The sequence below is a fragment of the Perna viridis genome, chromosome 14, assembly GCF_037379345.1.
Source record: "Perna viridis isolate PV_CMFRI_1.1 ecotype Kerala chromosome 14, ASM3737934v1, whole genome shotgun sequence".
Lineage (NCBI taxonomy): Eukaryota > Metazoa > Mollusca > Bivalvia > Mytilida > Mytilidae > Perna > Perna viridis.
The window spans coordinates 2,409,251-2,424,026 of record NC_142458.1 but is presented as its reverse complement, the minus strand read 5'-3'; the positions used below and the strand labels follow the sequence as shown (position 1 = coordinate 2,424,026).

The 14,776-nt window shown below is 32.7% G+C and overlaps 1 protein-coding gene across 3 annotated transcripts in view; it reads left to right on the top strand.

The window, feature by feature from the left end:
- The window catches only part of LOC148597725 (cadherin EGF LAG seven-pass G-type receptor 2-like), a 37,912-nt gene extending 28,461 nt beyond the window's left edge, over window positions 1-9,451 (top strand). The window contains exons 15-17 of one of the 3 annotated variants that reach the window (XM_088560960.1): window positions 162-196; window positions 471-557; window positions 8,749-9,451. In XM_088560960.1, the coding sequence (XP_088417086.1) occupies window positions 162-196; window positions 471-557; window positions 8,749-8,756 (130 nt within the window). In that variant the 3' untranslated portion in view covers window positions 8,757-9,451. Of the gene's footprint in view, window positions 1-161; window positions 197-470; window positions 558-1,473; window positions 2,257-8,748 lie in introns of those variants that run through there. The other 2 variants (XM_088560961.1, XM_088560959.1) reach the window with 2 other exon arrangements.
- Window positions 9,452-14,776: the final 5,325 nt, after the last annotated feature.

Genomic DNA, 14,776 nt, shown 5'->3' with positions numbered 1-14,776 from the left:
AAAGCTATTAATATATACTATAAACGTTTTCAACTCTTAAGTTGATTAAACATTTTGGGGAAGCTGCTTAAAATTCATTTTATGTATATTCACTGGTGGTAAAAGTGCGTAACCCTTGCCAATAATTTCGTATTCATGAATGTCATCACAAATTATTTCAGGGAATCTTTACTGAAGAAAGAGGAACCACCATCTGGTAAAACACTGACTCTTTCTTAATATGTAAACGTCTTTTTAATGGCTCCATTACCGATTTCACTATGCAAATTTTCCCGAGTTTACTATGAATAATTAAAATACACAACTGAAAACAATTCACTTTCAGTATAATCCTTTGTTTAAACTAAACGTTTAGATAAAACTAGTTTCTTATTAGTAATCGTGATCACCACAATTGTTGACTTAATTTGTCAAAAGAAGCTCTTGAATTCAAAGAACATTTAACTCATAATGGCTTCAATATATTTTAGATGACCCAAAAATTGTAAAGAAGACGAAGGACAAGAAAACCCTTGACGAAATGTTCGGAATTGTGACTCCACAAACAGCTGCTACAGGTATCCATAGTAACAAATCATAAACAAAGCAAATACAAAATAAAATAAAACTAACATTTCACCGAGTCAACATTAATTATTTCAATGATTTACACGTCTACGTCCGCTTACACATTTACTGGAGTTTGTAAGATAGCGAAGGTCATAAATCTCACATCTTAAAAGTTCAAATCGCAAATGCCGATTAAAAAAATACTACAATTTAACATGAATATAAGGTATGGCACATGAAGGACAAAACCCATAAATTTTATTTCATTAACCAATTAGTTATACTTGATAAACACCGAAATAACCATCAAAATGTTTGTAAAACTGGCCTTTTTAAGATATTTATAGGTGAAATTTAGTTGAAATGCACCATGGAAAAATAGTGGGAAAATGTGCCCGCACTCTTTCCTCATATACTACCAATTTTTTACCAATAACAACGTTAAACTAACACATTTCTATTTTGTACTGAAACTGTACTTTTGTAATGACTACTGAAACAGTATTATATTTTACAGTGACGTCACCGTACTGTCTTTTATTGTTGATTACAGTACTGTTTCATTACTGAATTGTAAAGTACTTTTCCATTACTGTCATTTACAGTACTGTTCTATTACTGAATTTTACAGTACATTTTCAGTACTGTGTGTGTAACAGAATCGTTTCAGTAAGTTGCGTTTTTAAGGTTTTTAAGTACAATTACGGTAATACATTGCACTAAGTTGTAGGTCTACCTATGCACTGTGTATTTATCAGACCTATCATACCTGACATAGTATATTTGAAGGTCGCATAGAAATTTTGAGAAATACATTATGTTTGAAATGTGACGTCACAATGTTTGTAACATCATCAACTCCTTGACGTAAACCATGAAAAGAGTTCAAGAAAGAAATAGAAATATTTTTTTTTTGTGAAACAGGACCCTGCTGAGATGGTTTTACTAACTGTATCAAAACGAAAAATCAATAGACATTATATTGCTATGATGAGGAAAACAGGGAAAAGAAAAATAACTATCTTTTTTTAGCTTATCATAAGATATCTGTTGATATTTATATGCCAAACAAAATATGTGTTGTACACACGGTCCAAGAATTTAAAGGTATTTGCAGAAGTGGTGTGTACATAATTCAGTCATTTTTCTTATAAACAAAAGTACATTGTTTGGTGTTTTACTAATAACATGATTACAAGAGTATCCACTTTGCATATAGGGGATCAATAGACATGCATTCTTACTATCGTCCTATTTCAGTTTGTTCATTGTACAAAGTCCATTTTTTTAGGGATATGTCTGTTCGTATCTCTATGCATACATAAGTGTTTAAATGATAAAAAAAAGCGAATACAGGGAGATCAGTCTGATTTAAGACAAGTCCATTCATATTGAACATACAAAACTCACGAAGTTTCTGGTAATTGATGAATCGTTGAAATATATAAAAGATATTTCCGCAAGGTTTTGATCTCGTAAAACATTTTATACTTGTTGGCTAAGGTGGAATTCTATGGTATAGAGTAACCTGTGGCCCAAGTGAGTTAAAAAGGGGTTACCCAACCCGCAGAACATCCTCAATATTTGGAGATTATCCAACTGCACGAATATTATTGCGTTTTATAAACTGGAAACGGCTTGTCAAGCTTTCCTAAAAATGATGTTGGAACTGTAATGTCGGCCTAGATTTCATGAATTTATTGTCAATGAGATGCTTACACTCCAATAAAGAGTTCCCCCTCCCCCCCCAAAAAAAAAAAAAAAAAAAACGTGTTCCTTTTTCACATTTAGTGGTCGTTTTTATGTAACATTTCATTTTCAAATTTGATGCTTTTAACAGTTGGTTGTCCATAACTTGAAGAATTGCGTGAAACATATTATTGCAGCGATTGGTCAGACCATTACACTCGCAAAAAAGAAGTAAAAATACAGGACTGCCATAAATGATGATTATAGAAATGGTTATCCAAAGTATTTTTATTCTTAAAAAGAAAATATTTATATATGGCTATCATTGAAACCAGATGCAGTTCTAGGATTATATCAAGGGGTGTAGTAGCAACAACATGTCAGGAGTCCCAAATGCGTCAAGGGCAAGGCCATGTTGGGGAAACTCCTCCGTTTTACCGGCTTAAGCATTGGAATAGACATACCTGGTCTGGAAATGCGATATAAAACAAGAAAATATTAAAGCTACAACATGCTGGGTATCATAACACAACAAACCAGAGCAGAAAATTGATTATAGCGCCGTCAGAAAAACAGCTCAAAATTATGTGTGTTATGATACTCAGCATGTACAAGTACTTTCATAAAACTAAATACTGGTAGGGCATAATGTAAAATATATGTATATGAAAATCCAAGTCTCTTTTAGACAACATTGTTTATGTCTGCAAAACGCTTTACATCAAATGTTTGTTATCAGAGGTAGACGTAGAAAATAATTGCAGTGATAAGACCTGCACTGTTACCACACCCTCCAAAGAAAAGATTGTGGAAAACCATAAATCTGTGTTATCCTCTTTTGGTCTCTCTACCAAGGACGATCATTGTGGTGTACCGTCTATGTACTGGATTCCTAAACTCCAGAAGGATCCATACAAACAACGTTTCATAGCTGGATCTGCAAAATGTACCATCAAACCTCTTTCCAAACTTTTAACTTATATACTCACAACTGTCAAAGAGGGTCTGCAGTCCTACCACAGCACTTGTTTCTCACGTAGTGGTATTAATTCAATGTGGATTCTGAAAAATTCGAAATATCTTTTGGAGACAATCAGTTCAAGACTATTATCTGAATATAATATTGTATACTTCTGTTCCCCATAGTCAGTTAAAATCCCCACTTTAAACATTATACATTGTTGTTTTTCAAAAAATGATGGTACACCTAGATACAAATATATAGTTCCTGGTAGAGATTCCTCATACTTAAGACATGATTCCAAATCGTCTTCCAAATATACAAAGGAAGATGTTTATAAAATGCTGGTATTTTTTATCGACAACATATTTGTCCAGTGTGGTGGACGTGTTTTTCAACAAACGGTCGGCATTCCAATGGGAGCAAATTGTGCTCCTTTACTTGCTGACCATTCCTTCACTCTTATGAGGCTGACCTTATAACTGATTTAATCCGAAAGAAATAATATCGTTTGGCTAGATCCTTTAATCTCAGTTTCCGCTATATAGATGACGTATTATCTTTAAACAATCCTAATTTCGGGGATTTGATACATTGCATCTACCCCAAAGAATTTGAGACAAAGGATACTACAGGATTGACCAAACTTTACGACAAACATGATGACTTTTCATTCAAAAGTGTCAATTTTCCTTTCATCTGTGGCAACATCCCTTCAGCCCCTGCGTATCACAACTCATGCGTTATGCCAGAGTTTGCCGAAACTACGCAGACTTTTTGTATCGCACTAAAAATCCAACAAATAGGCTTCTGGAACAAGGTTATGTTGCTACAAGATTGAAGTCATCACTGCAGAAGTTTTATGGTCGTCATCATGAACTCATGGATCGTTACGGTGTATTCATCTGCACCATGAAAACTGATTTATTCAACGGGTCCCAGTTTTCCTTGACTTGACTGTTTATGAGCAACTCGGCAGGTGTTTTCAGAAAAGCAGAGGACGATTACACCACCTGGTCAATGCTCCTTTTTTTAGTGGAGTCCGAGTTACTTATTTGCTTTTGTTACTTTGTATGTATGATTTTAGTTACTTTATGTTTTTGTTGTGTATGTCTGTAATATTCCGAATCCTGAACCAGAGTATAGCATGGATATCTTCGAATGAAAAATGGCTGCATGATATTTTAAGTTTAGCTGTAGGTACAGACCATTTTATTCGTGGGCTGGGATTTTATGTTTATATAGAAATATATTCGCGCAAGCGTAAAAATAATAATTTTTTTTGCGACAGTTGCCGGATTCAAACATTTCTTATTTGATAACTTACATTGTCAAGTAATGGGGGAATAATTGATATTTTTTTCTGGCCATGGCTGAGTAAAAAAAATAGCTCAAATTTGGAATTTTTTTTCCAATCATGTTTTATATCAACCTTTATGAATATTCGCGTTTAGAAAGGAAAATCATACACAACGTGAAAGAAGAAAGTTAATAAATACTATTGTTAGTTAAAGCCATACATGTATCAGCAACGTCACAGCAGCATAAAATGAGGTAGAACGGGGGGACACTGAAATAGCTGTTTTTCACTGTTTTTGATATCTTTTTTAATGATTTATTTATTCTTTGCAGTATAGACATTTATCAAACCGGCAGATGTTTTGCATTTCGGGACGAACATATTCATAAAAATTGAATAGCTTTATTCTACCCGGATTTTGTATGAGAATGCTAGCTCACAGAATATTACTCCGTTACGACTTCGACATATTATTCCTCATTTCCACTTTACTTTATAGAATTAGAGCTACAGCAACTTGAAGTTGTAAAATAGTTGTCACTCCAACAGATAGTTGTCATTAATTTTAAATTGAATGATTGTGGTATAATGTCCTATGGCAGATATTTCATGCAGGGTGCAGGGCGAGATGATCATTGACCAATCAAACAGACCCTGCTTCGGATCTTAAGCTTGATCCCGTCAGCTCACGTAAGCAGCAGTCAGCAGGTAGGTATGTCACTCCACTCGGTCACATTACCCTGAATCTGAGCCAACCAGAAGTCACTCTATATCCTTAAGTATTGCCTGCTTGATGCAGCAGTGACTACCAATTTGAAAGTCTTTGATTTGACCCGGTTAGGAATTATTTTTAGAATTAAGTGTTTGCAATGGTTATGTGTCACATATTGTTGGTTTTTGAAACTAGGTGGTTAACATCTAGGTGTTTCGGCAATTGTACAAGAGAAAAATGTATTACCTAGGCAATGATCATGATTTAGACCCATTGAGAGGTACTTGTAGCTAGGCAAAGACAGGTGTTATATATTAGCGGATTAAATGGGCGAAAGGAAGGTTCACACCCCTCGGGAAATCAGTAACACATACTTTATTCATGTGTTTTTTCCAAAAGTTTTACCCCCACCGAAAAATTCCAAGTCACGATCCGCTTACCAAAACATAATGTGAACATACAGAAAAAAAAAATAGCGTTTAAGTACAAATAAGAGGATGTCTTTCCAAAACTAACACTAAGCCAAATACGAAATACCAGCATCTTCAAAACTCGCACAGAATGAGAGCTGCATGGGGGAAGTGGGAAAATGGTAAAACTAATAATACTCTTTTCGATTCTTTTTCACGCAATTTTAGTTCCTAAAATTCGTGCAAAATAAGGCCGTGTTTTGACAATAAGCCAGCTGATGATGAGGAGAGAACCACAGGGGACTGAAATGTTCCGGATACCTTTCTTCATTTAAATTAGACTTGTTTACTATTACAAATATCAGAGCTGTCTATGCATAAATGCTATGCTATATTTAAACAGTATATCTGCTGTATACATGTACCAAATTCCGTACACGTTATAACTTCTACAAACCAAGTTAAAAAACGTACAATGTTTGCCTATACATTTCATATCATGTACAAAAACTTTCCCAGAACAACAAATTATTTCAACTTGCACAATATTGAAATGAATCTGTTCAAGTATTGTTAAATGAAATAGAAAGTCACACAAATTCGACTGTACAAGTTATTACCCAACTAAAACGTCTTAAGTTTTGTATCACTTAATAGATAATTTAAATTCTTACAGAAATAAACCACGAAATACTAATTTTCAAGAAAGGTTTTTTTTTTTTAAATGTTGAAAATATTACCCCTACCCTTAGAAAACTGGTCTCAGTATCAAACATAATTCTTATTCACAGCATAATGACACCGTAAAACTCATATATTAGGTATTCATAAATAATATAATGATGTTCCAAATATATCTGATCAATTGAGGCGTTTAGATTTTCTTTTTTTTTTGGGTTACAATAAGTATAAAATCGTAAAAATAGGAATTTTCCGAATTTCAGAATTTTTCTATATCACCCGTTATTTTCCTTTTATCAGAATACCGCAGTTTAATCAAGCATTTGTGTGATATTGTATAATAATATAGTATCTTAGCGTCGAAATGAGCCCAAGTAATAAATATTTGAACTTTATTAAGTCAAGTGAGGTGAAAAATTGCCATCCCTACCCATGATAAATGATCGCAAACTGATCGATAATACATGTCAAGTCCTGCAGCTTGATCGAGAATGAAGCAAGTTACGGATCGTGAGCACATTTATTTTACTTTTTCGACAATTTGAGCAAAAATATAAAAATGTGTACCAAATGTATTACTATTTCGATAGGATATAGAGTAAGGCGTCTTTTATTCTAATAAACCATTTTTCAGAAAATTATGCCAAAAGCAACATCTAAGCCTTCAGCATGTTTATAGATGCATCATGCATATCAAAATTTCGATTTTCTCTTTTTTTACTGGTTAAAGAATCGCTATCTAGTTTATGTTATCCTATATATAAGGTTGGATGTGTTGTATTTTTCATTATTGACATACATGTTATTGTACACAAACTTGCTACAACACATACGTCGAAATGTTGCTCTTCGTATTTCTGAAAAATGGGTTATCAAAACTACATATCCTTTGCAAAAGGTAATCATTTTGACAGACATCTTTGATTTTATGTGAATTTCGCAGTTTTTCTGAAATTGTCGAAAACGTAATACAATTTGTGTTCACGATCCTAAACTTGCTTCATTAACAATCATGCAAGCTGCAATACGTAACATACATCATCGATCGATCTGTTTCCGATCATTTCTCTTAGTCGACAGTGTGACGGGGATGATGTAGCGTTTTTTTAATATATTTTACTATATCATTCATATTCAAAATAACCACTTAACCCCTTGAGTGCCATGATATTTTGCCTATACTCCCTTTGAGGGTCAAGATCGGCCAAGATGCTATTCACAGGAACACGGAACGTAGTACTTGTATTGTTTTTCATTTCATCTACAACTGTGTTACATGCATGTTTATTCGAAAACACTGCAACCATTTCTTTTCCAACTGAATTCCATTTTTTTAACCTGATTTAGCGGTGAGTCGAGAAAAAAAATGCAACGGTTGCGAAACATGACTGAAGAAAGAGGCCGGAAATTCAGTGATTTTCTATAAAAAAAACTTTGAATTTTGAGCATTTTAACAGCACACCATCCCCAGTTGGGTCAGCCTATATAGTTTAGAATATATCATTCCTAATGTTTGCCAAATTGAAAATAATGAAAATGTGGTGACGTCAAGGAGCTGATGACGTTACAAATATTGCAACGTCGCACAAGACAACAAAGCCAATGTGTATTTTTGAAAATGCGATCTTCATAGGTAGACCAGCTGTTCATAATAAACATTACTGTAATTATACTGAAAAAAAATGTAGAACTGAAACAATTCTGTAAACCACAATACTGAAAACTTACTGAAACATACTGTACTGAAAATGTACTGTTTAACATAGTACTGAAAATGCGTTGTAAAAGACAGTACTGAAAACGTATTGAAAACTTCAGTAAAGAAACTGTACTGTGAAATTCAGCAATGAAACCGTACTGTGAAATTCAGCAATGAAACAGTACTGTAAATGACAGTATAGAACAGTACTGTAAAATTCAGCAATGAAACAGAACTGTAAAATTCAGCAATGAAACAGTACTGTAAAATTCAGCAATGAAACAGTACTGGAAATGAGAGTACTGTAACATTACTGTAAATGACACTACTGTAATATTACTGTAAATGACAAAACTGTAACATAAATGTAAAAGACAGTACTGTAACGTCTCTGCAAAAGACAGTACTGTTTCAATAGTCATTACAACAATACAGTTTCCGTGCAAAATAGAAATGTGTTAGTTTAACCTTGGTAAATTATTGGTTGTGTCAAAAAAAATCTACGTCACAGATGCTTCAGGAAAAAAAATAAATAGCTGTTGTTTTCTAGATGTACTTAATGCATTTTAGGCAAAAATGACAATTTGGCAAATTTGGGACAATGATGTGCAACCCATTACCTGATTCTTACACAGAATGGTACTGTCAGTAATTTGAATGTATATAACAAGTATATACATCCCTGATTTCTTGTAGTTAAAAAAAGGTTATACAAATATTGCAACATCTTACTCGTTTTTTTTTCAGATTTTTAATGGAACATATGTCGGCTGATAGAGCATTTCTGTTACTTCGTATTTGAACTGTTGATTTATAACTGTGTGTCTTCTAAGGCAATGATCGAAACTGAGTGTGACGTTTTAAACAACGGACAATAAATAATTTTCCAAAAGTGATTCCCCATCATTTTTGATTTACATGTTTTCTACAGATTTTGTTTGAGAAACCGATTCTAATTCAGTATATTCTTAATTTAAGGGGGTAGACTACGATAAGGGACATAACTGTTTATTCAGTGACATGTTTGTATCATATTCAATTTCGTAAAAGCCTATCAAGCCATCTCAACCCAAGTTTGATGTTTACATGAGACTGGTGTAAAATGCCGAATACATGGGTTCTATTGATTTGTAAGAGTTATGTCCCTTACCCAGGGTCCTTAAACTATGTTAGCAAACTTTCTGATAAAACTACTACATGGAAAATATTATTAATACCATGGAAGGTCCCAGTATAATAATGTTTTTTTTATGAATCCCTGGTATATATACCTGTTTAACAATTGGAAACACTGTTAGTAAATGTTGAATTATCAGCTGTGTAGAATTCGTATTTAAGGGGGAGATGTCGTAACTCAGCTTATTTTGAGGTTTTAAATATTGTTATTCATGTTTATTTTTATTTGTTTAAAATATAAAATGAAATCAGCAATAAAACAATTAGATTCAAATTCAGGGATTTCTAGTCTTCATTGCATTATATCGCTTGTGTTGATGCTTCTATTGAAGTGTGTCATGGTGGTGGACCTGAATGAAATTGACAAAGCGGTAATAGTTATAGAATTAAAACCACGTGATGTGTTATTTTGTTTAATTCTAATTTACCGATTGTGACATATGTTTCTTAAGTTGAGAGTTAGAATGGTTTAGGTAACTGCAAACTTTAATCAATATTAAAGTAGTAGTATGGGTCACACTTGCAATAGCTTTGACAAAGCGAATGTCACTTACAAAACGAATACGTTAATTGTATTGTTTTGTAAAAGTGAAGAGTACTATATAAGTGTTTCAATAACAAAGAATATATTATGGTAAAAATTATTGTAGAAATCACGTGACGTTTATTTGTTGCTACAGCATGTTGGTGCTTAATCATTGCAACACACATTTAACAAGTCTTACAACAACTGCATTCCAAAAATTGGACATATATAATTAAGAATGTTTTTTTTTACACATTGGTTGTTCATCAAGAATACAATAAATTTTTATATGAACTGAGAAAATAAAATTTTGTTACTGAGTTAATGTGAATCCAGCCTTCATGTGTGTATCATCTTAGTTTTTTCAACCGGAGTTCATGTTGTATGAATCTTTCGGGAAACAACTTTAATTTCATGTGATGTTCGTGTAAATGTCACACGAAGCTCGAATTCGTGAAATTTACATGCACAATATTTGTCCGTGTGTGTATAATAACGCACAATATGTCTGAAAATATACGACAAATAAAAACAAAACTATCGATGATGAAGTGATTAATTTTGCCAACATTGTTCTCCTTACTGGAATATTTACTCATATTTGTCCTTTTTGCATCTAAAAAAATGTTGTTGGAAAAAGAAGGCGTCACTAACAAGACTTTATCCTATAGTCTTAGCTGTTTGTTTTCTTAAAAAAGTTTTTCACATTCAATTTTAATTAATATTTTAGTTCTTTACTACGGAAATATATTAGAGCCAATGTTTTTAGTTGTTTTTTCCCCAATTTTCACCTTTAAAGTGGAAATTATTGACTTTAATGTTAGAACTATCCAGTTAAATGTTAGAACTATTGACTTTAATATTGGAACTATAGACTTTAATTTTAGAACTATAGACTTAATGTTAAAACTATAGACTTAATGTTAAAACTGTAGACTGTAATGTTAGAGCTATAGACTTTAATGGTAGAGCTATAGACTTAATGTTAAAACTGTAGACTTTAATGTTAGAGCTATAGACTTTAATATTGGAACTATAAACTTTAATATTGGAACTATCGACTTTTTATGTAAGAATTGTCATCTTTGAAGTTAGAATAATGGACTTTTTATATTGGAATTATCTACTTTTAAAATGGAACCATTAACTTTAAAAATGAAATTATCGACTCTTTCATCGGAATTGAAACCATTTTATGTACATAGTATACAACATAAAGAATAAAAACAATTAAAAGTAATACAGGAAAAGACGTAAAATATTATAGCATGGAGTGATGTCTTACATATAAGCAGTTACCTTTCTAAAAAAATGTTCTAGATATGCTTTGTGACACTCTCAGTTGTTGTTCAACTTCTAATATTTTTTTGCATATTGTTCTATAATAAACTAACTGAAATAATGGATGGTCGTTTAAAATAGTTCATTCGGTCTCTTGGCACAAATAACATATTGCTTTCCCCTTTTGTGGTATTTCTAAAACTTTTTGATGAACAATATAATAATATATGATTGATGAAAACATATAAGTACTCAGGTGTTAATTGATTCAAAGAGTTTAACATTTGTATAACTTTTCTATATACAAAATAATCAGGCATTGGCATCCATCTCAATTTGTCAATAATATATGTGATGGTGTCATAACATTATGCACATTCAAAATGGTACGTGCAGCCTTTTTTGAAATTCAAATAATTTATTTTTACTGTTTACAATTTTTTGAATTGGTTCATACAGTGCAAAAATAATTACAATGTGGGTAAATAATAGAGTTGTATACTTAAGGTTCGGCTTCAGGAAAAAATGAAACTTGTAAGACGCTTTTACACACAATGGTAAGGCTAAGCTAAATTACAATAAATATTAAAAGTTTAGAACTTTTTTCAACGGTTTCTAGCACAATATCATATACAATTCTACAATTAAAATAAGTGCTGCTTAGTGTCAATAAGCATGCACTGAGTCTTCTTAAGATTAATTGTAAGTTACACTTCATCCTTTAAACAGATCTCACAATATATTTGTTTATAATTGTCTTTCAACATCTTGTGATGTATCATCAGCATAAAAAGTTGCATGTTAATGAACTGCACAATCTGTATAGTCATTGACCAACAATATAAAACAAGAGTCCTTAGATAGATCCTTGAAGAACACCTATAGTAATACTTCTTGGTTCTGATAAAACACTGTTCCACCCGACGCATTGCTCTCTGTTTTAATGTGAATTAAACCATTTCAAAATATGTTCACAAACGCCAAACATATTAATTTTTACAATATGAACGCTTAACTCAGATCTATAAATAAAACACCTTAACTTGCCTTCATCTATATTTTAAGACAAAGATCAATTAAACTGTTTAATACAGTTTCACATGAGTGCTTTGGTCTGAAACAAGACTGATAGTGTGTTATTTATTTATCAGTTGATAGATATTCATAAAAAAGTATTGAGTGCATGTCTTTCTATTATTTGACTGACAATAATTAATACCGAGACTGGTTGAAAGAATAATCAAGAAAACAATGTTATATCGGTAATCAAAGAATGTAATCCAGGGAAGTTATTTTCAATGTGTTTATCTCCGGATTTAAAAGTAAGAGTTATTCTTGCTACCTTCCAACTTTGTATAGAAAAATTCAAAATATGAGTAAAAAAATTAGCAATATCATCAGATGTCATTTGACTAAAATTGTCTAAACCAGCAGCTTTTGCCGTAGACATACTATGTGTTTCTTTTTCACAAAAGTTTCAGTTATATTTGGAATAACAAATGAGTTTGGATTCATAAGTTGCTTTAAATCAATCAGAGATTTATTGAGTTTCAAATTGTACACCCAAGGTGCACACAACAAAGAACATAAAATAAAAAAAAATATAAAATACGTACGAAGTAACAAAAGTTAATAAGCAACTCGGATTAAAGAAAAAATGTGGAAGCATGGAACAGATGTACCGGTAGGGTAAGCATCTTCTGCTTTTCTAGAAACTCCCGTCGTACTCCTCATAAAAAGTCAAGTCCGGGGTAGTTGAAAGAGGAAAGGAAAACTATGAAACGTTGAACAAATCAGTTCTCATGGTGCAGATGGATATACCGTAACAATCTGCAAGTTAATGATGACAACCACAAAATTTCTGTTGTAATGACTTCAATCTTGTAGCAACATAACCTTTTTCCAGAAGCATACTTGTAAGATGTCTGATCTTCGAAAAAAAAGTATTCAACTATACTGCAAGTAGTTCAATTACTTCTTAATCAAGGGAACCAAGGTTATAGCGGTAATCAAACTAATGTAATCCAGGGACAAAGACCAGACATGGAAAACAGACATATACAACAAAGAACATAAAATAAATAAATTCATACATACAAAGTAACAATGAGCGACTCGGACTCCACTAAAAATTGGGAGCATGGACCATGTGCATCGGTAGGGTAAGCGTCTTCTGTTTTTCTAGAGACACCTGTCGTATTCTTCATAAAAAGTCAAGTCCGGGGTAGACAAAAGAGGAAAGGAAAACTAGGACCGTTGAATAAATCAGTTTTCATGGTGCAGATGGATACACCATAACGATCCACGAGTTCATGATGACGACCATAAAACTTCTGTAGTGATGACTTCAATCTTGTAGCAACTTAACCCTGTTCCAGAAGCCTATTTGTTAGAGTTCTAGCGATACAAAAAGTCTGCGTAGTGTCGGCAAGCTCTGGCATAATACATGAGTTGTGATATGAACATTCCATACGCAGGAGCCGAAGAGATATTGCCACAGATGAAAGGAAAGTTGACAATTCTGAATAAATAATCACGTTTGTCGTAAAGTTTGGTCAATAGTTTTCCTTTACCATCGATTTCTAAGTGTAGATCAAGATATGAGGCTGACTTCACAGTGTCTGTAGTATCCTTTATCTCAAGTTCTTTTGGGTAGATGTGATGTATCAAATCCTCGAAATTAGGATTGTTTAAAGATAGTACGTTATCTATATAGCGGACGGAAAATGAGATTGAAGGATCTAGCCAAATGATATTCTTTCTTTCTGATCAGATCAGCTATAAAGTCAGCCTCATAAGAGTGAAGGAATAGGTCAGTAAGTAATGGAACACAATTTGTTCCCATTGGAATGCCGACCTTTTGTTGAAAAACACGTCTACCACACTGGACAAATATGTTGTCGATTAAAAATTCAAGCATTTTGTAAACATCTTCCTCTGTATACTGTAGTTTCGGCTATTATATACAAGGGACAAAAAAAAACCCAAAACGAACCATGAAATTGTGGAGAACGGTAAAATTACTCAATACAGATTGTGTACCTACAGTCCTAATAAATCAAATTCGGTTTTTGAATTAGAGATAACTATGTGATGTATTCTAATTAAGACCTACTGTTAATCTTATCCGGGAAATCCACGCTAGTTAGAAGATATCAATGATGTAAGAAACACAATAAGTCATCTTGGAGATGAATGCACGGTTTTGAAAAAGAAAAGATATTTACCAAACTCGAAGGAGCAATTATTGATATATCAGGTACCATTGGACACGTATATAAGAAACGAGTGAAAAAAAAAAAAAAACAAAACAAACAAAAAAAAAAAAAAAAAACAACAAATCTTAAGTTCAAGAACGAGTACAGTAATTTGCAAGCGTTAATGGAGGCTAGTGTACTGTGACAGTTTCTTACCTTTCATCCAATAATGATAAAGAACTATCACATGTCTTTAAAATTAAAAATGTGGTTATTTCATTTCCTTTGCGTGTTAAAATAGCAACCAAGGGAACCAAGACTCTAGCTGAAACAACAACAACAACAACAACAAAAACCAAACAAAAACAAAAAAAAACACAATCCATGGACAAAGACCAATTAAGAAAAACACACAAACACATAACAAAAAAAAATACAAACCAGTGATTACAGATAACGAAAAGAAGTATACGATCGACTCGAAGTCAGGGCATTGACAAGTTGAACCGGTAAGGTAAGCGACTATACCAGTCGAGTAGCTTATATAAAGTCAAGCCCGAGGTAGACGAAAGAGAGGAAAACTATGTTATGTTGG